Raw genomic sequence first — 24,665 nt, 5'->3', positions numbered from 1 at the left:
TAGTTATTTTATCTAAACCCTCCACAAATCCAAAAATAAGATAAGTGGTTCCAGCTAAATGGTCTGCAGAAATAAAACTAGGGTTAGCTTATGATTTGTCCCAGTATTATCCAACCCACCAATAAACAAGTGATGAACAGTGATGAGTGGTTAGAGTATTGGTCTGTTTTGGGTGGAAACAGACTTTTGCACTGTTTTCCTCCTCTGGAAAAAGAGTTCTTCCTGAGATTTCCTCAGAATGGATGGCTTATTCTACATTGAAAATGTATTTTCAATATGATATTTTTCCAGTTCAAAGGCATTGCTAAAAACCTCACTTGTAAACAATATGGGTGTTTCCTCCAGACTGTGTTATTTTTGTATTGATGGCAAGCAAAAGAGAAATGACAATGCAAAGAAAATTAAACCACCAAGGAGAAAAACATGAGAAGAATTTTCCTTTCCAGCTCCTTTTTTTTCCTGTTTTATTAGACTCCCATTCAAAGAATCTTAAGGTCTGATTCCAAGCCTGTTGAAATGAATGGGAGTCTTTCCAGTGACCTCAGTGAGTTTTGGATCAGGCTGTTGCTGAAACCCTGTTGTCAACTTTGATAATATTATATGAAGTAATTGCAGTGTGTCTGTAGTATTATTACCTTTCAAAAGTGAATGATGTCATAAAAGATCCAGAATCTGAACTCACTGGAAGCAATTATTGGGTTTTTTTCAAGTTAGTTTCTCAAAGATAAAAAACACTAAAAGCTGTGTTAGAACAAGATAAGGATACAAGAACAGAATAAAACCCGTGCTGGGTCAGAGCAGTCCTGACTCCAGTGGAGCCAAAAGCAAGGCGCTTTGGGAAATGTATAAAAAAAGGGCATGTTAAGGGCTCCAACCTTCCTGTAGCTTTCAGCCATTTGCAGATCAGAGACTTCCTGACATGGTTTCTGTGCATTTAGTAGTCTTAACTTGCTTGTCTTCAACAAGCTTGTCTAGTTTCCCCCTGTAAACTTTTAATATTGGTGATATGTTGTGACAAGAGTTTTCATGATTTAGGTTTCACATACACGTATTATGAGGAATCCTCCCTTTTTACTTGTTTTGGTCTTGGCATCTACTAGCTTTCTTTGAAAGGAGTAGGTTTAAAAACATTAAGATAATGAATAAATTTTCCAAAGACTTGAATCCCATTTTTATGAGTATACCCAGAAGACTGTGTCTTAGTTTCATTGAAAGCACATCTCAGTGTTCCGGGTAATCCAATTTTGTAAGATGAAACAAAGATTCCTGTAATAGTAAACAAACCCCTTAATAACTGAAAGTGTTGATATAGAGGCAAAGAACATGTTAATAACATTTATTGAATTAACAAAGCAGACACGTAATGATACAAATAAGAAGACTGTAATACTTGACCTTCACTGCACATGATGGAGTTAATTGCTTTTGAATGCAATTTTTGAGACTTACTGTAGCTTTTCAGGGGCAAAGGTGAAGAATAATGCCAAGGTAAAACAAAAGATCCAGTGTTTGGGTTCAGAAAAGTACGCAAAAGGATGATGTTTATCTGCAGTTCATCTGAACCTCTTGGGTCTGCATGACACAGGTGGGAATCCCTGGAGAAAAAGGCTTTCTTGTAAAATTTTGACAGTTCCATTGTTTGCTTTTGTTTTTCATTAAATGCCACATAAGCTTTCTAATGCTATTTCCTTCCCAGCTGTTAAGAAGAAATTGGGTCACAGTATCTTTTAAAGCATAATAAATATGCTCGGTTTAATTTTTATCATTTTAAGTCAATTAATATTTGAAATAAGAGATACCCATATTTCTGCGGGAACTGATTTATTCCACCACTCCTGGAGACAAAATCCATGGGAACTTGGTCAAAAATAAAACCACTTAAGGCATTTTCTGTAGCTGTCAGTTGTTCACAGTCTGTCTCTGAAGGTCCATTTCATTACTGGGGTTGATTTACCTCAATGCAAAGAGCCAGCAGAAATATCACATATATCCTACTTCAAGGCTTGGAAACTGCAGCTAATTTACTGTTCATCAGGTCCTCCAAATAGTGTTGAATTATATTCTTAATAAAAAGTTAATAAAGAAGCTTGCATTTATTTTTGAATTTGGTATATTATTTGTTTTATACATAGTATAATGATAGCGTGTATAAATCCTGCCATCAGCACCTTCTGGAGGAAGGGCAGAAATGTGATGTAGTTGATACCAGATTCAGTGTATATAACTTCTCTCTAATAAATTAATTATATTGTTCCTCATGAGCCACTTGAGCAAACTCTGTCATCTCAGAGGCTGGATAAATGAAGCAAGTAGGCAGACAGACCTTTTGTTTAGGCTGTTTTATTTGTTGAAAAGTGATTGCATGTCTTTAACTTGGCAACTTACTCACTGCAGCTAGATTTTTGCAACTTGAAGAAGCTAGAAATTTCTACTTTCAGTACACTGAAAGTGCTGTTGAACCTTCATCATGGAACAGTTAGCTTTATCACAAAGTTTACTGTAGTGCAGTACAACCTTCTAAACTAAAATATTTTGGTAGTTTACTTTTTAAATTTTCATTAGGCTGTCCAAGAAAAATCACAAGTGCCTGATTTAGGACTATGTCTTAACCTCTTTTTAATTTCTTCTACCTATCATTTGTAAAAGGCTCTGGCTGACAAGAAAAGAGACTCAAGTCAGAAGTCATGATGCCTCAGGCAACTTTTTTATTTGCTAGTTTATAGATCCAGGGTTTAAAAGGGCAATCCTGACTTGCGTTTTCAAAAGCACACCTGGTTTATAAACCTGAGAATCTAGATCTTGCCATAAGCTCACCACAGTTTTCCCTACATAGAGCTTTTACAGAACTGGAACAAATATGGATCCAGAAGGTTGTAGGTGCATTGAGTTAGACAAAAGAAGATAGTGGTATCTCTTGCACTATTCATCTTTCTGTAGTCCCAGTACTGAACTGGATATAATTTGATGAGGTTTTGAGATGTCTTTAGCAATCTGGAGTATCCTAGGTGTCACAATGCTCAAATTCCTTATTTTCTGCTTAAAAAATTGATGGCTTTCAGATAAATTTTAAAATTTTTGAGTTAGCTCCCTTCTAGCTGTATACACCATACAAATCTAGGAAGGACTCTTACTCTGTAAAAGCTGAGTAGATCATTTCCAGCTTTTATCATTTTCAGAGCATCTGTCAGCAATTCACTGTCCTAATGCTCCCCATAAATATATTTTCTAACCAAAGGAAAAAATCTGTTTTCTTAAAAGTTTAGTATTTTCTGATAAGATGGGGCACACTAATTGAGTAAAACATTAAGATTATGATGCTCTCCCTCATTTGATTTTATCTTTTCCTCTTACTAATTTCAGGTGGTAATTGCTGTTTTTTGTAAAAGAAAACAAACTTGAATAATGAGTCATTTATATCATGTGCTTCCATTTGGGGGAAAGAGCTGGGGATGGCCTTTCTTGGTTTTTTTAACTGGTGTGGGGAATACCTCAAAATTTTTAACTTTTTTTACCAGTGGCATCTCTTGTTCACTAGAAAAAGAGATGGGCCGTCTGTGAATATACTAGGAAATAGACACAGGATCATGTTGTTTTGAAAGTAGTATAGTATGTATACTCAGGAGGGCAAAGACTTTCAGGGAAGAAAGTTATGTATTTAATAAAGATGAGAAGTAGACAAGATGACCCAAGAACTATTCAGTCTTCTGAAGTATAATGCCTATTTCTTGTATACTCGTCTTTCATCTGATTCAAGTCTAAGTATATAAAATGATGGGTTTATACCAACCATGTGATGCAAGCTTGTTTCAAGATTATTTTTTTTCTTCTGAGCTAAAATTTGTCCATATGTATTTTCATCCAGGTACAAATAATTGTTCCTCCTTTCACGATGATCATGCGTGTTTCCTTACACACATATGTACACAGATCCTGGATTGCTTAGCTGGTCTATCTGTTTTATTGCAGACCAACACAAAGAACAGACAAACCTCAATACTAAAAGAAAGTTATTTTGGATTACAAAGCAAAGAATCTAAAAATTAAGACATTTCAGATTTACAGTTAGCCATGCAATCTTTTCAACTATGTAAAAGCAAATAATTTAGTATCTAACATATTGGAAAGACTCAAGAGAGAAAGCATGAACATGAGATAGAAATCAAATGTACTAGAGCAATGTTATCTGAACTTCAACTCATCCTTACCACAGTGCTCTGCACGTTGTATACACATCCCTTTTACTTTCAAAGATGGTCTTTTCTAGAGGTAAATGCTTGTAAATTAGAGCTGAATGCTGGTTTAAATGGAGGCTAATAAGAAATGGGAAAGACCTCATCCTTTTGTGACTTACACAGCCTGCATGCCAGTAAAGGGGTGAACATGACACAGCTACATGCATATCATTCTTTTCACTTCATCTGATTTGAGTTCCACATGCCACAAAATAGCTGCTTACTGCTTATCTGCTTCCTATTTTCTTGTTTTCTGTCCCACACCACATTCAAGAATAACTAAAATAGGAAACATTATTAACTTGATTTGGTTGTTTTGGGATGTCTTGGTGATTATATGAAGGATGTAATTAGAGCTAGTGAGGAAATTATTCTTTTTTTAAAAAACAACAACAACAACAACAAAAAAAGCTTATTGGAATATTTCTTCAGGTATGATGAGCTTTTTGGTTTTAGACCCAAACAAAAACACTACCTACCCACTGCTGTTCAAATCACATCCCAATTTAGAAATCCTTAAAGGCATGTTTTTTCTGGTATATACTTTGAAAGATGATGAATGTCTACAGATTTACTAACTATAAAGTAGACTGCAGATTCCATTATTTCACTTTAGGCAGAGATGAATATATATATAAACTTGAGCCTCAGCCACTTCTATTTTAAGAGGTTTCTGTGGTTGTGAACTTATGAATGATGAACAGCACACATGTATGAGCCAAGCTGTGTCATTTATTTTCTGTCCCCACACAGTGTCCTTGAACAATCTTTGAATTTTCTCTCCTTATGGTATTTACTCCTGCAGGTTTTCTGTTGAAACACTTCTCCTTTCTAATGCCTTTGCAGAGCTGCCAAGGGTCCATGACCTTTTTAATATTCTAGGTGGTCTGTAGAGGAGAAGGAAAGTGAGAAGAATACTCTTGCCAGCATTGCTTTTCACTAAAGTCTTCCTCTAAGGTTGTGGTCCATACAGTACAAGTTCCATTGAGATGAACTTTGGTGCAAAAATACCATTAAACATATATTAGCAACCATATACACTGCTAATGGTAATGGTAAAGCAAGCACCATTCACTGAGAAATGCAAGAATGTGAGTTCCCTGCAGAATGAGCACACATAGAGGCAGTTACGATGGTCATTGATGCACTGTAAATTCACATCTCAACCTGCCTTCCAGTAAATCCTTCACATTGTGCTCATGCCCTAAGCAAAATGGACTTAAATAGCTTTAAAAACCAAAGCTCAACCACTCGTAAAAGTGGAATAATTTATGGAACAAACACAGAGTAATTAGTCCAGCCTGGTATTGGAAATACAGTTTAGTAGAGAAAAATGTTTCCAACTTCCACTGACGTAGGCTTCTAACTTTCCTTAGTATTGGGGCGTGTTTTTTTCTTATTAATATTTTCTCCCAGTTCAAAATATATGTGGTTTTGTGCTTCATTACCTGTGAAGTAACACCCCCAAACTATGTCATTCTTTTGTGACTGGCCACATAAACACCGAGAATGGACCCCACTTTACACAGTTTTCAGTCTCATCTCCCAGTCCTGCCCTTTGCAGTGTGCGAGTGAAACAAATTGAGTAACTGGGCTTTAATAACCAGGGGTCAGGGAGGCGAGGAGGGAAAATGAGGATGGAGATGCAAGGGCTTTTCCCAGTGTCACTCGTTTGCAGAGAGGAGATAGATCTTTGACACTCCAGCCCTGGCAACCCTGGCTAGTGCTGCCTCCTACATCTACAACCTCAGTGGAAAACTATTCCGATTTCTTTATGTACAGAAAGTGTACGTTGCTCATGTCAATGATATTCAAAATGGGGGTTATGCCTAAGGAGCATGCCTGTTGTATCTAACTACCTGCAGTTAATTGAGATAATTAAACAAGGGAATCAAGTTACTTCAGACACTATCTATAGTCCTTCATGTCCATAGACTACCTCTACCAAGATCCAGGTTGCCCTTTAGACTAACTTAATCTTGTCAGTTAGACAAACTAATTCCCTTCTCTCCAACTACCCTCTTTCACTGATGTACACCATGAAGAAATTATTTCTTGTTGTGATCATGTTATTTATACTACCCTACTATTACCAGCCTCTTTTTTGCTTTAAATACCACAGATATAATTCTTAGTTTGAGTTTATTCTCCACCTAATGAATGTCCCATTTTTATTCTTCTTTATTTAGAAAAAGGGGTAGACAAAGGATACTATACTGTAGGAGCCAGACTGATCCGGCTAGAGGATAAGGTAAGTGCATGAAAGCTTTTTTTTTTTTTTTTTCTGAGTAATGATATCTGATCTACAGACGTGCAAGATAGTATCTTGGAATGATTTACTTTAGAATTACAGGGCACCATAATAAAGAATAATATCCTAATTTTTGTAAGGGAGTTGATGAAGTATCATGTGCATGTTGTTCAGCATTAACCATTTGCCTGCCATACTGATTTGGTTCTTGATTTTAAAAGAGACTACTTTCATGTTGAAGCTAAATCGCACATCTTGTGGATAAGTACTGTAAACAGGCAAGGTGTTTGTTGCCCAAGAATTACTGAGTTAAACAGAAAGGCTAATATCAGGAGGTTTTGTAAATAGCAACAGTTGATAACTCTGTTAGTAATCTCGAGGTTCTTTAACGGTTACTGCATTTTTTCCACTGTGTGGTTATATTTGCATCAGTTCTGCCCCTCCCCCGCTGTCTTCCCTCCAAGAGTATGTTCATCTTTGTTATTAATTAGAGTTACTTAGAAGTATGTCTAAAGGCCAAAGCTCAGTGAGACTCTATTGTTTTAGACCTATTCCAAACATCCTCAAGAGCTTTTCCCACTCAAGTGATAACAAAAATACAAGTTTGCTTAAAACTAGGACTCTATTTCTCTAATAGTTTTTTGGTCAGCTCTCTTACCTACCCCTAAGCACTGGTGTCCCTAGAACAGTGTGCTTTCTGTGGACAGTAGCACCACAGTAGCTTTGGTATGACGTAACAGCTGAGACAAAAGTCCATTTGAATTTAACATATCCATTGCCTATTTGTATCCTTGTCTTACTCAAATTTGTCATGCAAATTTTCTTTTCACTTTTTTCTGGGGAAGTGAGGCGAGAAGGAAAGAGGAAGGAAACTTTTCATTATTCTTAAAAAGAACTGTGTATCTTGCCAAAAAAACAGAAATTGAAATTAAACAAATACAATTCCACCCTCTCTTGCCTAATATCTAATGAACATTGCTAGGACAACCTTGGAAATATGTGACGCTGTGATGTCAAAGGACATATTTTCTTTGACTTCTAGCTTTCTTGGACAGTGTCAGAGAATCAGCTTCACAGATAAAGACAAATTATCTGAGTTAACTTTTAAAGTGGATTGGTCCCTTGTGCAGACACGCTTCTTCAGAGTGAAAATGGCTTTCGTTCAGATTAACTTAATTCACTTCAAAAGAGATATATTGCTCTCTAGCCTCTGTATTCACACCACAAGTTTGTTCAGGTATCTTGAATATGCATATATAGGGAAACTCACAATACAGATTTGAAAATTTAGCAATAAAAGTATCTGTGATAACAGTCAGATTACTTTTTGTGAGAAATATTACGAGTATTGTAAATACTTCTGGAAGCAGTTGTTCATGCTCTCTTGACTGCTCCATATTTATGAAGAAAGGTCAGAAAGTTATTAATGTGTCTGGCATTGGTCCAGCTTTAGCACAGCATGCTGTGGATTTGAAAACTTTTCATTTCAAAGCCTTTATTAGAGTACTGCAGAGGTATCTCAGTGTAAGAAGAACAACGTTACAGGAGATGCCAGCGTATGCAGTAAACGCTTCAGTGAATGATCTGTGTTGCAGATATCTGCTTATGCTCTGCCTTTACAGCTTAAACCTGCTAGAAAACTGAACTCTAGCTGATTCAAAAAGGTTATCATTTTAATCAATACTGCCTTGATGTAAAAGCTTAGAGATGATGAAGCCACATGGTTTCACCTTCTCATGTTAAATGTTTGTTGTAAGCATGTGGTAACCAGTCTGTAGCAGGGATTCACAACAATGTTCTTGGAACAAGAGTCACGCAAGTTAAAAAACCCCAATGGTATAGCCATCTTAACTTCATTTAAGCATGATCTGAATATAGTTGGCGCAAGCTCAAACCATTAGTTTGGGCAAGACCTAGCTGCTATTTTGTTTGAAGAATTAAACTGTAGCTCTTTAAGTGACCGCATATTGTATGGGAACTGGTGATTTCTATCTCTCTGTTTTATTGTCCTGGAGAAAACAAATAGAAAGGAATAAAAACATGTCAAGATATTTTCATAAGATGATTCTGTAAAAGTCATTCAATCATTACAGCTTCCTTTTTGTTCTCAGACCAAAGTACAAATGTAAAATAAAATGCCAGAGTCTGATGGAACCCACGGCATTTGCTCTTTCAGTACAAATTAAGCTTCTTTTAGGTGCACAGAGCTTCATTCTCATATTCCCGCTAAGAAAATAGACACAGTGCACAAAAAGGGCAAATGTTTGTTGTGTTGATTTGTTCAGGGTTTTGGTGGTGTGGGTTTGGTTGGGGTTTTTTTGGTATTTGCATCTTTTTGGCACATTAGGCTAAAATACATATGTTTACATAGTGAAAACAAAGTTAAGCTTCCCAGATATCTCTGTTTTAATGGGACAATAGAAATGACCGCATCCTGCTGTCAAGCAGCTTCCCCTAAACTATTTTCCCATGTCTCATGGGCTCTCCTGCTTTAATAGTTCACTGTGTAGTAGCTGCTATGTGCTCAAATGTGAAACAATATTGGAGTCAGGAAGGACAAGCTGGGTTTCAACCTCCGAGGAGAATAAATGAAGCAAGGGCATGTCTGACATCAGGCTCCAGCTGGTTGTGAAAAATGATCTCCCCCTTGGAACTAGAAAACCTTTGGGATCAGCCTCTTCCCCCTGGAGAAATTATTTTAACATTCAGTCACCCAGTATAGTCATGGCAGCCTCCCAACCGAGTGACACATCTGATAAAATGACACATTTTTGGACAAAGGCCAGTTGGTGAAGACTGATAAAAGTGCAGTGTGGTTGTGAACATTTCATCTGCTTAAAAATCGGTATCAATAAGCTATTAGTACACCTCTAGCCCAGACTGATCTTTCCCACCAGCATTTTCCAGTTCATTTGTTTCAGTTGTTTCTCCGAAAGGGAATCAGAATGTAATTCACCCATTCAGAGCTGTGTGTTGTTCTGTATAAAGCCATAATTACTTTTTTTATAAATTTTGAGAGAGAGGGAGAGAGAAGCTTACATTTCTGATGGTTAAGATGAACTTCATTTCCTTGAGAGGTTTGCTACTATTTGAGTTAAAATTTGGGATTTGCTGTGTAGAAGGGCGTAAGCATAGACCTCTGAAGTGGTTGCTTAGTGATAGATAAAAGCTTTGAGGCAAAAATGTTTCAAAGATTCAAAGATAACAGCCTTCCATTCATGTGGCACGAGCGGCGTTGTCTGCACCCTCTCTTTTGTGACCATCCTGGCTCCGTATGTAAGTTTAAGGTAACAAGGAAGAGGTAAGAACAAGTTTGTGTAGGATGAAGCATCGTGCAAGTCCAACATAAAGCAGAATTGAAATACGCTTGTATCACTTTGTTTTTAAGCGTTGCAAAGCTGACTAGAAAGGGATAAAATGCGTGGTGGCAGTTTCCAGACAATATGTAAAACCCTTTTTGGCAACATCAGTGCTGTGTAAGGCTTTGCTCCTTTCATTAACATGGCATGTTGCACAGTGTAAGTTTACCCATAACACTCTTCAACCTGTTTTTCCTTGAGTAGGGTATAAAAATCTTGTTTTGTTGTGGTCAGTGTAATAACCTAGTGTGGTTCTTTTCATAAAAACACTGAGATGTTTAGAGAAAGAATGGGGCTTCTTTCCCAACACATGATGTGTGCCATTTGGCCGACCCTTTCTTTAGTTCGATGGCAGGGTTTAATTTTAAATTGCGGTATGTAGCCATTGACAGATTCTTTTGAAATGTATTAAGAGGGAGATTGGTTCCAAGATGATGTTCTAGAGCTGGCGTTGGTTTCTTTTCAAAATTGTAAACTAATGCTTCTTTATGATGAAATGAGTATTCTTTCTTTTTCTTTTCTTTTCAAAATTAGAAACAAAAATCGTGGTGTGCTATGTCGAACTGCACGGCAACCTATAAATAAAAACAGGAGAGAAAAGAATCTACAAATGAAAGGTTAGAAGGGACAGCTGTGTTGTCTTTGAAAAAGAAATCTATTAGGTATTTTTATAATTATATGGCAGTCTTCTTTATGTGGTATTTACAGTTATGATTTACGTCCATATTACCATAACTATTTCCATGCTTATAGACAACATGTGATAATGCTGGGAGCCAAAAGCAACCATTTGGTAGCATTTAAAAAATGCAGAAACACTAAGAGAAAACAGGGCAGTAAAGCAGAACCCTTCTGAGCTTTATCCATCTGAGTAATGCGAGCCAGAACAAAAGTGTCATCCAACATAAACAAATGTAGAGGTTGGATTGTGGTGGTAAACTCTCTCTTTACCAATTTAAATGCTGGTTTTAAAGTTGGGAGCTAAAAAGATGGGCTCAGAGAGGAGTGGTATTTCCCTACCATCTTGTTCCTCCTGGATAATAATGGAGAGATAGATGTTGGTGAATCTGACTCCTGCTGTGATTACATCAGGAGTCATTAAATAGTAAATTATTTATCATGACAGTGCCTACGAGCACCACCATAGTGAAGGCTCTGTCAGAATTTCCATTATAAACCCCTAATTTGTGGGTGGGGTGATGGGCATAACTGAACTGCATTAAAAAAAAAAAAAAAAAAGGGAAAAAGCTGAAAATTGGTGCACAATGAGTCAGTTGCAAAATGAGCATGCTACATTTTTGAGGTTTCAAGAATATGTCTGAAATAAACCCAACAAATGCATTTGTTAACAAAAGCATATTTTGGCACTAAGGTGTTTGTGGGTTGTTTGACCCCAGTTCCTTCAAGACTGAGTCATTCCATAATATAAAGGTTTTCAGAAGGCTTTTTGCAAATGGACATTATGTGGATTTTCTTAACTACTAAAACAGACTGATAGTTCTTAAAAAGTAGCTATCTGAGTTGCGCTGCCATTCCTTCTTGTAAATAGAAAATACATTTCATCCTGGCCCTCTATGTTTTGCAAGCATGCATGAACACTGCTGATATTTGGAGTATCTCTTCTCAACACAACTGTGTGTGGATCAATAATTAACATAGCTAATGTGACTTGCAGTTACGAGTATATCTCTTTGAAGAAGGTGTATTGCTTGTCGTACTATGTTCTTGGAGCCTGCCATGTTCAGTTCAAGGAGCTAGACAGGAGGTTCACAGGGAGGGATTCTATGTATGTGTATTTGGAATGGAATGCCAGTAAACCAAGTCAAAGCCTGATCTCATTTACTCCAGAGCAGTCCAGCACAAATCTATTGATTATGCACCACACCCATGAAGGCATTAGATTTTTATTGTTAAGCTGTTGCCTAATTAAAAAAAAAAAAAAAGTAGAAATGCATGATGCTTCAAGCCAAATTGTGCTTTCATTTATGCCAGTGGAGTTACTCAGGATTTACGCAGGTATAAATTGCAGCAGATTTCTTACATGGCTTTAAACAAGATTCCAGCTCACGGTCTTCACATCCTGCTCAACAGGAGTGAATTGACAGAGATGAGGTTTAAAGCAGAAATGGGGACTTAAAAAGTTCAGAATTAATCTGAGCGAAATCACGTTTTTCATCTATTATGTCTAAGTGAATCTTCGTGGTATGCCGGGGATTTAAGGTGCCATAGAACTGAAGTTGTGCATGTGTTCTTGTACTGAGACATCAAGACAGGTTTTTAATCTGAGAACCAAGTAATGCTGATTTAACAGCTTAGATCTCAGCTGCACAGCTTTTCTACTTTGCTAGCTGACTTCTCAATGCAGAGAGGAACTATCGCAGCCTGGACTTCTTTTGACTATCTGGGATGGTTTTATGCTTCTCAGATAAAACTTGTTTGATGCAGTTGAGAGGGAAGGGCTGGCTTTGAGCTGCCTGGTTGTGATGGTAATGTCTGAAGGATCAGGCAAAATAAGAGCTAACTCTGATACGTCTTTCAAGCAAAAGGAAAGAAGAGATAGATCATATATTCTGAAGCATATCTGAAAGAATCCTGCCTGAATTCTTCCCTGATGGTTCTTGTTATGGAGCCTTACCATATGTGGTACTTGGTAGCACCCTCCTATTATTAAGGTTGTACACCACTTTCCATTATAGAGCTTTATTTTCAGTTGCTTACATCTTTGCCAAACTTTAGCCATCTGGGCTGAAATTCTCCAAGGCAGATGTCTGCCTCAGGCTGAGATTTTTTGGAAAATTTATATGTCAGTGTGGGTCATCCTTTCTATATCACAGTAACCTGACCCACTGTGAAGATTCTCCCAAAAGTAAACATAAAAATGTTGATGGAAAACACTTGAGCTTCTTCTAAATTTTAGCAAGAAAATTGGACAGAAATGGAATATTTTCTGCCAGTCTTGAGACCCAGAGGCCTGATCCAAAACATAGTGAACTCAGCAGGAGGCTTTCACATGGATCAGGCCCTGATTTTTAATGGGTGAGGGAGCAAAGAGTTTTGCATAGTGAGTGTTTGCCAGCATGCAGTTCACCACCATAAATCAAACGATAAATAATTCCAAAGCCCTATAAATGAGCGTGCAGATGGCAGTGTCTGCTCCCCAGTGATTGCACTGACTGTTGATTAGGATCCAGCTTGAATAGTTTGATCTCATTTATAGCAGTCTCAAGGATTGCTGTGATTAGGCAATTGGTGAAATCTAGTTGCTTTTCTGCTCTCTCGGCTGAAACTCTTCTGGCAGAACCAAAAGCACCCAGCAAGCACTGGCCATGACACCCTGGAGCATGCTGGGGTGGGGGGCGGCAGGGGCTCACAGCCACATGCTGCATAGCAGCCTGAAATTAGTTTGCATCTACCTTAACGTTTAATAAGAAATAAGAGAGTCAATCTACTCTCCTTGAGGAGAACACACAGATTAACTGTGAAAACCAAGGAAAACAGAAACAGCAAAGTGATTTAGGGCTGCTGGTAAATAACGGAGCCTTTGGGGAAGGGAATCTTTCACGGGCTGTTACCACATTGGAAATCTAATTCATATCGATGTGTCCGAGCTGTTTAACCTGCAGGGAAAAGGTCCTGGAAATAGCAGCGCCGGCCACAAAGGCTGTGGTGGAGGGAGCCTGTCCATCTCTTCTTGTTCTTCACCAAAACCTTCCCAGCATCACAACTGGTTTTAAGCGAAATTGAGAAAGGGGTCATGAGCTTAGACATGTTGATTTCCTGTAAGTTTTAGAGAAAACAAGTGCCTGGGTAGAGCACAGACACTCTGTTAATCCCCCTGCTCCCAGAAGAAAAGACTGCAGTGTGAGCATGGCTCTTCTCAGGTGCCAGAGAGTCCAGCCACAAATGTATAGGAAACAAAGCTCTGTTAGTTCTGTTGCTTACGAAGCAATAAAGCAATTTATTTACTATTGCTGGGTGAAAAAATATATTTTCACCTTAAGAGTATTTTGGAGATCTTGAAATTTTTTTTTGACAAAAAGTCAAATCCTCCCACAAAGACCTTTGACCTGAACTTCCAAAGAATAACAGAAATCAGATCAGCTATAAGTATTTTGCTTCTACCTTTTATAATTTTCAATAGGTTATTCTAAATTAACGTAAAGTTCTAAATGATTGGTCGTCCTGGTATCCAAAACAAAATGCTTCTATTGAGAAATGTGAAAAGGAAGTATTTCAACAATTCTTCCATCCTGTTCAAATTTTAAAAAATTAAAAATTATAAATTCATTAAACCTGTCTTTTCTGATGAAAAGCTTTTTAAAAATTGTTATTTTCTGATGGAAATAAATTTCATTTGAACATTTTTTATGACCTCCAGTTGTTGCCGATGTTTAACTATTTAATTTAGAAAGCTATTTTCAAAAATAGTTTGTGTAGCTGATCTCAGGTAATTATGGCTGTATGCTGCAAGTGCTGCTCTCCCTATAGATAATTTGAGAATTTTCCTTTGGAATGTTTCTCCATCTGAAAATGACAATTTGTTTGCAATGGATCATTTTTTGAAAAGGTGTCACATTCTGTGGTACTGTATTTTAAATCATATACTGAAAGAAAATGTTTCTAATTTTCCACTTAAGAGTAACTTTCTGAAAATCAGAATTGGGGTGAAATACTCTGATTTTTATGAGCATTTCAGTGAAACTGATTTATTTCTAATTCATTTGTTTAAAATTGTTATGATTTGATTCTGGTTTTGAATGATAGACATTCCAGCATCATGAAGAATACGCAGAGAAATTTTCCTCTAGGAATAAGAGTAATTTTCCTCTAGTACTCCTTACTTCAGAATTCCTGCGGTTATTTCACCTACCACATTTTTCAGATAAGTACTTTAAAGTGCAGTTTTAATACTGTTTGAATGCCGTGTAATATTGACCTCTAATTCCTGTCGATCAGGGGACGTACACTGGAAAAAACCCAGATTTATATGATTCAAACAGTTACCGGACTGGCAGTTGGATTTATGTTTCATGCCAGAACTGTGATGCTGAGTCAGAGCAAACATCTGTTTAGTCCTGGAGAATTGCTGCTGATGGCCTGTATCAGATGCTAAGGGATGGACTAGAAGAGTAGATTGAGTCTAAATTGCTATAACTAGTCTCTTGCAGTGGATTATATATAATAAGCATTATGAAGAAAACTACTGTACAAGGCAAGTTACAGGATGACAGCTCTGTAAAAGAAAAATAGAAAAAAACAAACAAAAAACAAAAAATTTTTAAAAAAAAAAAAAAAAAAAGGCAAAAACCCACCAAGATACACTGGAGTACTGTGGCGACCTGCCCTGACAGGTTGGCTGTATCTAGGGAAGAAAATTTTCACTCAACAGTAAATTTATATAAAGGCTTATGAGGTAAGAGAGAAAGATAAAATGTCAATAAACTGAGAAACTCTTTTCTCCCTGTATTTGTCACCAGGTTGTTATTTACAACACATAGCTTTAAATTTTATGTAGCAAGAAAATAGCGAGCAGATCAGTAATACATACTCACTTCTACAATGTAATTACTTTTTCTCCTAGTAAATAATACTGATTATTTATATCCTTATTTTTCTTGTTTAGAAGTTTGGTTTTGATTTCAGTTCTGTGTTCTGGGGTGTTTTAGTAAAACACATGTTAGTCTGTGTCTGTTATACACTGCAGTCCTTCAAGACCAGGAGAAGGGGACTGGGATCAGGGTCTGAGGAGGTGAGGTGGTGTAGGGTACCTCAGATCTCTTCTGATCATGTAGGTACTGTGCTTAGCTTACTACAGGCTTGATCCTCGAGTGTGTTTTTATATAATGTCAGAACACAATTAAATAATACTAAATCACTAAACAGTTTATCTAGGGATTTATTCATGGTCTTGTAATTGAAGAACTCTGTTTTTTTCATTATCAGCTAGCGTTTTTCTGCAGGTTAATGTGGCTTTGTGTGGAATGACTATGACTGTGAATGGTCTGAAAGAAAGGAAGCACAGTCTGTTGGCTCCAGCTTCAGAAACCCAGGGTGTTCTGCCAGAGAACCTCAGCCCAAATGCAAACAAGACATATTCTCCCCCTCTATAAAACAATACTTTGCTACTTCAGTTACTATAAGGTACTGAGATACTATCATACAGGGAGACATATAAATACATGATCTAGAAGTACGTCACACAGCATCTAGAGGTATTGCTCACAGCCTCAAATACTGCTTTCTTAAGAGTCCGATGCCCTTCTGTGGACAGAGTGATCCTAAACATCTCTCTTTTAATCTTTCTTTGAACTTAAAATGCCTGTCACTTCCCATGAAGTAAGCTACCTGCTGTCACATCAGGCCATAGCCAGCATTCTCAAGTTTATGATTGGGATGCCATAAAATATCTTGGGATCACAGGGTAACTGAGTTTGGAGAGGGGACCTCAGGGAGGCTCTTTAGTCACTGCAGCATCCCACCATCTCTACTATGGGTCTAGCACATTTCTCTAGTAATACCGTGTAGCATGTAGATGGAGAAATAATGACTAAAAATATGCTGGCAGGCTTTGCTCCTGTTTAAGGAGCACCATTAAGTACCAAATTGGCAGGTCTCTGAGTTTCTGAGACCTGACACTCACAGCTGAAGTGCACATATGGAACACGGCAGGGTCTTGGGCCTCGGTGTTTTCAAAACCTGACAACTAGAACTACTGAAAATTCTGTCATATTTTCTCTTCTGAAAAATGCTAACAAAAATAGGAGGCTATAACTGACATAAAAAGCACTGGTTTTTTCAAGAGGCGAAGCATACAGTAATGTCACATAAAGCAAGTTTCACAGGTACGGAAAGTGTCCAAAACAGTGTTGTTTAAAATGTGGGCTGGGACAGGGCCATGCTGTTGCTGCCAAGTCAAGTTGAATGTCTCCTGAATCTCCATCTGGATTCAGGATCCTCCTCTTCAGGAGTAGAGATTGCAGGCTATCAGCTCTGCGATAATATTACAAGTCTCCTACTACTCTGCATGTTTCTTAAAGCTTTGGTACCTGGAGACATGCAATTAGGTGACAATTCTTAAAATTGCTCATTTCTCACCTTCGCTGTGGAGATACACATGAAAGGCAGGAACCCTGAAGCCTCAAAACTCACAAAAGAAATAGGAGGAACATAAAATATATAGTGTATATTTAAAATGTTAGGCTTTTTAAGGCAGTCTGGTTGTAAATAGCTCTAGCAGACACTGACTTATATTGCTGCACCCTGTCCAGGGGAGGCAGAAAAGCCAGCTGAAAGACCAAGTAAATGCTCAAAACTAGAACACCCTGGCCTCTCTGTCACCGTAAGTACATTGCCAGCTGCACTGCAGTTAGGAAGTTTAACATGAGTTCAGGTATCTCCCAAGCAACAGGCACTGTCATGAGGACATACCCTAGGAGGCAGCAGAAGCCCATGTTCTTTCGCAGCAATTCAAAAAACACATCAACCGTCTTTAAATTTCCTACTCTGCCTTGCCATGAGCTGCCTATTAATGTCAGTTTTGTTGCTGACTTTTCAAGGCGCTTAGCAGCTGCAGCCTTTACATGCGTTGCAGAACTTGTCGCCGTATGTATCTGGAGAGTTTCTAAAGTCACGAGCAGCGAGTCTTCTTGCCCGTGAAAAGCTAAACCTGCAACCTATAACAAGATTGAGTGGGTGTCATGCAAAGAGCATTAATATGTTCGTGCAGTGTTCAGTTTGCCTCAGTATTTGCAGTCAAACAGGAGGAATAGCTGTTTTCTCTGCTCTTGTTTCAAAAATCTGTAGTACCAAAGAAGAATGATGGTCCTTGATGAGTACCCAGAAACTGAAGCACAACAGTCTTTTCCCAGCACCACTACGCATACCTGAAATTAGTCTGGGCAAGCCAGTTAGAAACCATTTTTTGAAGGGCAGAAGGACTATATCCAAAGAGTATGCTCACCATAAAGCCAAGTCTGTAAGCATAATTATCATATAAATGGGATATCTGTCTTCAGAAATGAATGGCTAACTAGGCAAGACCAAAGTAATGCCCTTAGGATATGCATTTCTGGGCCCCCCTTAGCTCTGACCTGTCCAATAAATTAGCAGGCAACTGCCCCAGGGTAACAGCGTGTGTGCAGTGGCAGGGGAAGGCAGCTGTGAGGCTGGGGAGATGGCTGGAAGATGAGGTCCAGGCAGGAGCATGAGGTTGGGGAAATGGTAGTTTGACAGCAGAGAAGGATGGAAGTGAAACATGGGAAATGGTAGTTTGACAGCAGAGAAAGATGGAAGTGAAACATGGAGTCACTCTTGCTGGATGTAGAAACTGCAAACAAATTAGATTTTCTTAAAGGATTTTGGAGCCTGACCTCCAAATCATGCTTCAAGCCAGATTTTGTTTGAGCCTGGTCCTGCAGCCTTGCATGACTCTACCTTAGTCAACATTTTTTGGGTGTATTTTATATGTTAACAGGGTGTGCAGTTGTACAGATGTGTATACATACATACAGCTCTGATTTATATTTTGTATTTTTACATCTACACCATCTTTTTTTCTGGCTTTTTCATTTTATGTATTTCAGCCTCCATTTTTTAGAGTCTAAAGCACTTTCAACGCTCTATGAATACTGAATATTGCTATTATTTCTGAACGGAGCTTGTGCTAGGTGCTCTCGGCTCTCCTCCTGTAGCACATTCTGAATTCATCATCCAGAGGGGAAAAAAAAAAGAAAAAAAAACCACAACAAAAAACCAACAAACCATGTTTCCGATGTTGAGAGCAACATGTATTTCCAGCCTCAGCTACAGGGTAACTGTTACTGTAGGGATCACTGCAAGTGGGTCAGATCCTAGAGTCCCAATGAAGTTTTACCCTGAGTTTGGATTGAAGAAATAGACTTCTGATCCTGTGGTAAAACATATCTGCTTGGGGGGTAAGATACTGAATGGTGACAGGAACTGCTATAAAGCTAACACAACTTTAATACGTAGGGAATAGAGTACTCCATATGCTGCTGTGTGATTTCCTTCTTTGCCTTGGAAGGCAAAAATGAACTGCTTGTATTTGGAAGGTAATTTTCAATCCCCAAAATATCTTTTCTGCATTTATTTAATTTTGCTAGATGGTTGGGCAAGCTGACCGTAGCTTGGACTGACGGGAGTACCAGTTATGTCATTCAGCAGAAAACTCCCTTGTGTGAGCAGAATTTTGTTTCTTTTTTTTTTTTTTTTTTCTCCTCTCTCCTTCTCCTCCAAGGCTGTACATACAGAGGGAGGTCACAAAATAGAAGTAAACTGTAGCCAGCAAAGTTCAGATTTTGAAATAAAAAAACCTATGTATGCTTATTAGAATTTCTTGTTAATGAGGTCATTTATGTCAGGGCAGGAAATGTACAAAATAGCACAGGATAGAAAAATCTAGACACTGTAAAACACGCCAACAAATTTGGCGCACGCATTACTCCCTTAATATGCCCCCAATGTAATCTATAGATCCCACAAGTGACCACATTCTGTTTATGTATGTAAAAACTCCTATATATGTAACACTCATAAGAGTAGCAATTTTACTAGTGGGAAAAGATTATTGTGGTCTTTTTATGTAGCATATAGGTTTACTTAGAATGAGTCCTTGTAGAAGAATGCAGAACCATGAAAAACTGTTAAAATGTCATGATTATATTAATTTCATATTTAAAGGAATACTTCACTTTAAGTTATGGCTCCAAAATTACACTGCTCATTCATGATTTTTTTAATGTATAATTGGCTGCCTCCAAAAATGTCACAGTAGGAGGAAAAAAAAGTTCATTTTCCTTGGCGTGTGTACTGTTGCTATTCCTGTGTTCATTTGGCTTGGCTCGGGTAATGAAATGCTGCAGTCTGAAATAACTTTTTATATGTTGACATGTGCATTTAACTAGAATAAGCAGGCAGAATGGACCAAGTTGGATTCGGCAATGAACAAAATATATCTTGTATTGCACCTTTTAATATATCAGCCTACATTTACGATTCTTTTTCATTTCTTCGTTGTAACGGCATCCATGCACCTCCTAGCTGCACACAGCCCAGCACAAAGATGTGAAGGATGCTAGGCAGCAAGTTAAGATTAATGGGGGGAAGAGGGGAGAGTAAGAAGAAAGGAAGGAAACTGAGGGACACAGTTTAATCTCTTGACGATAAAGTTGAGAGGGGATTACTATTGATCTGTTGAAATTAATTTAGCCAAAAAAAGCCTGTTGTTTTCCAGAGAAAATAGATCTTTGCTCCTTTGTTGACTGTCCCTTGGTCTGGACTAAGGAGGAACCTCTCAAGTCTCACACATGTTGAGCTGGACTCTTGAAACCTCGCCTTATGTTCCCCCCTAGCCTGGCCTGAGTCTTGTTTGTTCCTGGGGCTGTGTTGAGGCTTCTGCTGAGCTCCGGGTACTGGATTTGACCCACTGGTCTGATCTCTAAATCAGTGACCACTGACATCTGTGTTTGACATCAAAGAGCAGGAGAAAGGCCGTAGTCCTGCCCTGCAGGTGTGGGTACGCTGCTGCGTGGGGCCGTACTGGGCGGCACTTCCCCCCCACGTCACATCTGCTCCCCATTTCATCCCCAGCACGTAGCTTGGCACTCAGGTCTCACCTGCCAGGAGGCACCTGCAGGTAGCCAGAACTCACCAGCGGCAGCTCTGAAATATGGATGGTGCTGATGTTCTAAAACACGTGGCTGGTGTCTTCCCATGGCCAGCATCCGTGAGTGCTGGGTGTGGGCAGATGACAGCTTTCCTGCAAAGCCTTCTGCTCTGGGGCTGCAGGTACATGGTGCAGAATAGTTTTCTGGTTCGTTGCACATCTCCACAGCTGGGGCTTTCCTCTAAACCCAGCTCAGAGGGTTGTCCCATAGTCTGATTTGTGGTTACGTGACAGTGTCTAGACCTTCCACAGAGAAAATCCTGAATGCTCACAGGGGTTTAGCACAAGTGCTTAAAAGCATGGAGACAAATTAGAAGAATCACAATGAAATTTGTAGGCAGTCCCGTGATTCTGAGTGTCTGTTTTGCTGCCACTGTGGTCTCATGCTTTGCTTTGCATCTTGACTGGTCATTATTTCCGGGGAGAAAAAAAATTCTTCTGTAGCCACCTCCTTGCACGCGCATGGGACTAACAGATAACTGCAGGGGAGCAGATAGCTGTGCAGTGCAAGCAGTGTGTCTGGGAAGCAGTGGTAAAGATCAGCAGTGGGTAGTTCTGGGCTTGTTTTGCAAACTAGGCAAAAGACACCTTATTCGGTTATAAACAGGAAACCTAGGCCAAGTTTGTAGAGGTTCATGCCCAGGGCCACTCCCTAGAGGAGCTAAGGCTCGATGTACTTGTCAAGATGAAAATCATGACACACCCCGTGACTTGCACATTGTCAGGACCTGCTCCTAACCGCATCTCAGCAGGGCTTTCTAGTATTTGTATGTTAAAATTTTGTGTGCAAAGAACTAGGGGTCAGTAAAAAAAAAAAACAACTAAATAAAATCCAGGTCAAAAATTAGACAGAAACCTCCCCCCCGCTTAAAAACGTATTAGTTAAAGCCTGCTGCACTGAAGTCTAGTGCATCGATCTAACAGTCTATGAAGGGGCTGGGGTTTGTGGGCTTTTTGTATCATTGTGTCAGTCTTATGCCTCTGCAACATTATCACAACGAGTTGGAATAAAGCAAACAGGATATGAGAGGGAAAGAATAGAATTCAGCATCCATGTTACAGGTACTTTCTTTCTCATCCAACTTTCTTTAGATATAATCTTTTAGGTAGGCATTATTGAGGACTGTACACGTACCAAATTTGGTATTTTAAAAAGAAAGTTTTTACAATTATGCGAGTGCCACGCAAATTATTTTCTTTTGTTTCTTTTCTCCTTATTCGACCATCTTGCTCTCATAAAGAATGCCAAGTAGAAGTTTATTGAACGTATCGTTGAAAGTTACTATTCATCTGAAAACTGAGAATGTCAACCTGCGTGGCTTATGTGCATGAGATACCTACAGTGAAAGCTTGGAATGAACACATAAATGTTCACCATAATTGCTCAGCTAGTACTGTGGAACAGCATTTATACAAAGTAATGCAGATTTTATGGGGAGATAACTGTAATGCAGAATAGTGCAGTATAGGAAGTGAACTAATAAATTATATGTAAATCAAATGAAGCATAAACTGAGTGACCTCATAAGTATATGTGTAGTTTCAGTGAGTTGATGTTTGCAAATATGTTCTACATGTCATCTGTTATCTTACAAATGATGGTTTCTGTGTTTAAATCCTAAGGAGGTATTTGTGCTTGTGCCACAGTTACTTCCTTTAACTTTTTCTTCGGTGGTAATAAAGATGAAGATATGAGTTGTTTTCCAACATCTGGATATTCTGTTTGACTCACCCCTGTGCTGTGGGGAAGAAAAAAAAAAAAAAGATCTTTTGACTCATTTATTTAAAACAAAAAAAAAAAAAATCAACTAAGACTTTCACTGAAAATGCTCAAGAAACCTAATTCTAAAGTCTTTTATTCTTATTTCCCTCCATGTTCAAAACTGCCATCAGGACCTGAGGAAATTAAGTCCAGTTTTAGAATTAATCAGCTTTTTTGTTTCTCTTGTTTGCTAAGTTTTTATCTGTCCTGCGGTGGAGGACAAATATCACCAACATGAGCTGTTTTTTGAAACAACTTTATAGTTTACAGAAAAACAGATTTTGGCTTCTGTGTCATTTGGGAGAAGTATTCAAGTGTAGTATTAGCATTTAATTAATCTGAATTTTTCACCTCTGTCTGCACACAGGTGTTTTACTTCTAAACCCTCCCCACCCTCCACCCCCAAACCATTAATGAAGTTTGTTGTTCTTAAAATAGCAGTTCTGTTTTGAATACTTAGCTTCTGGGTGTCTGTTGTCATTCCTGCCTTGGTACATTGGTCAAAAAAAGAAATGTAAAGAGCAGCCCATGTGTCCTTGTGTCCTCTCTCTGGTAGCCTTCACTGTCCTGTGGCTGAGGAGCTCAGCTCCCTGTGTTAGCCACGCTGCATTTGGACTGCGTTGATGGGGACAATAAAATGGCTGCATGTCTTCTTGAGCTGATTGATTGATTCTATATTTATTTATTGCCAGCGTCAAAGAAAAGATTGTACTTTTATGGCCTTTTCATCTTCTCCCAAGTGTTGCCTGTGCACTTTGCTGGCCCTACACAGAAATATTTCCCCCCTCGAAGCGCACTTGCTGATTGGAACGAAATCCTCGCAGGCAAACTGCAATGCTACTGGTACAATGTCATAATATTTCATAGGTCATTTATAAATATTATTGCCAGGGCAAATAAATTTCTCCAGAGTACTTAGTCTACTGCTAATAAATAGTTTATTTAAGCTTGTAAGAATGGTGACATTTCACTTTGAATATCGTTGGCCTCTTAAAAATTGTTAGTGCGGAGAGGAAAAAAGGGAAAAATAAACTGGAAAAAATATGCAGTAGATCATCTGATTTTTTTTCCCCCTACGTTTTGGCTTGCTTAAATGGGACCTCTTGTCAGACTGCATGTCTCTGTGTGAAGCTTCTTACAGTGTTTGTTTAATGTGTATTAGTTAACATCTCATTTAGTATATCACTCCCTCTTGTTTTCTCTTTCATAGCTGCATACAGCTGAAATAGTGTTTGAACAGGTTGCTTCTCACATTAATAGTGGTAACTAAATCCCTTTTGCCACTTTTCCCTTTTGGGCTAAGAACTATGGATGTGATGGTGGTGTTCTTTGTTCATTCATTTTTTGATGTTTTGGGGTTGGTTCAGATTTATCATTATTATTTGTCTTGCTCTTTGGTTAAAAAGGTTGAATTTTTTTAATAGTGATACGGAGACAGAGACCAGAAGAGGGAAAGGATTTTCTAGCATCCTTGTACCATGTTAAACATTTGTGACAGATGCTGAAGAAAAGAGGCACTGTACATATCTTTTGGAAAAAATGCAGCCCACTAACAATGACTGGTGGGGGTACGTGGCTGCCAGTGCTGCATTTTGGACAATAGACAATAGTTTCTTGGTTTTTGCAGTGGGGGTTGTTGGGGTTTTTTTTGACAGCTCAGCAAAGGTGTTAACTCTCAGCTCTTTTCATACAATAACTGAATACATGTCAAGAATAAATGCCAAAATATTCTTTCATGTGCTTCCCATAAAATGTGTCATTTTGTGAAGGCTCAGGAGGAGGTATAAGGCAGATGATTTTATTTGAGCATGTGTGGGAATGTTGTATTTATATTGCAATCATCCTGTATGGAAAAAAAGTAATGTTCCATTGAAAATCTCCAGTGACTTTTGAAAACAACCCTGTTTAAAAATGACGTTCCCTGCAACTCTAAAGGTGGTTAATACCTCTTCTAACAGATGACTCCACACCAGTCTCTGCTAGATGACAAGCCAGGATCAGGCACTCTCCAGAAACTCCAGGAACAGGCAAGGAAAAACCTCAGCAAACTCCAAACAGATACAGGAGGGGAGGCATTTTAAATGAAGGGAGTCAGCTGGAACTTGGTCAAAGACTTCTGGTGTAAAGAGCCTGGAAAATTTCATACATACCTCAACCAAATCCCACATAAGACTAGAGGGAAGGGAAACAAGCCTCCCATGTGCTCTTTAGATGACAAATGACGGGGTTTCCAAGAGTAAAGCAGGAAATTCTCTGCACTTACTTACAAGTTTATGACAACACAGGTGTACTCTCCTGAAGAATTTGACTTGCACATGATATTGTCATTTAGAGATTGGGAGGAGAGGATAGCTCTTCTGACTTGGATTTCTTGGTT

At 38.5% G+C, this 24,665-nt stretch overlaps 1 protein-coding gene across 2 annotated transcripts in view; it reads left to right on the top strand.

The window, feature by feature from the left end:
• The window catches only part of LOC141923941 (potassium voltage-gated channel subfamily KQT member 1-like), a 507,315-nt gene that overhangs the window by 291,447 nt on the left and 191,203 nt on the right, over positions 1-24,665 (top strand). For both annotated transcript variants that reach the window (XM_074825677.1, XM_074825676.1), the window contains one exon: positions 6,422-6,483. In XM_074825677.1, coding sequence (XP_074681778.1) covers positions 6,422-6,483 — 62 coding nt within the window. The remainder of the gene's footprint in view (positions 1-6,421; positions 6,484-24,665) is intronic.

Source organism: Strix aluco, chromosome 5 (genome assembly GCF_031877795.1).
Source record: "Strix aluco isolate bStrAlu1 chromosome 5, bStrAlu1.hap1, whole genome shotgun sequence".
Classification (NCBI taxonomy): Eukaryota; Metazoa; Chordata; class Aves; order Strigiformes; family Strigidae; genus Strix; species Strix aluco.
The sequence above is the reverse complement of the archived record's forward strand: the minus strand, read 5'-3'. Positions and strand labels throughout refer to the sequence as shown.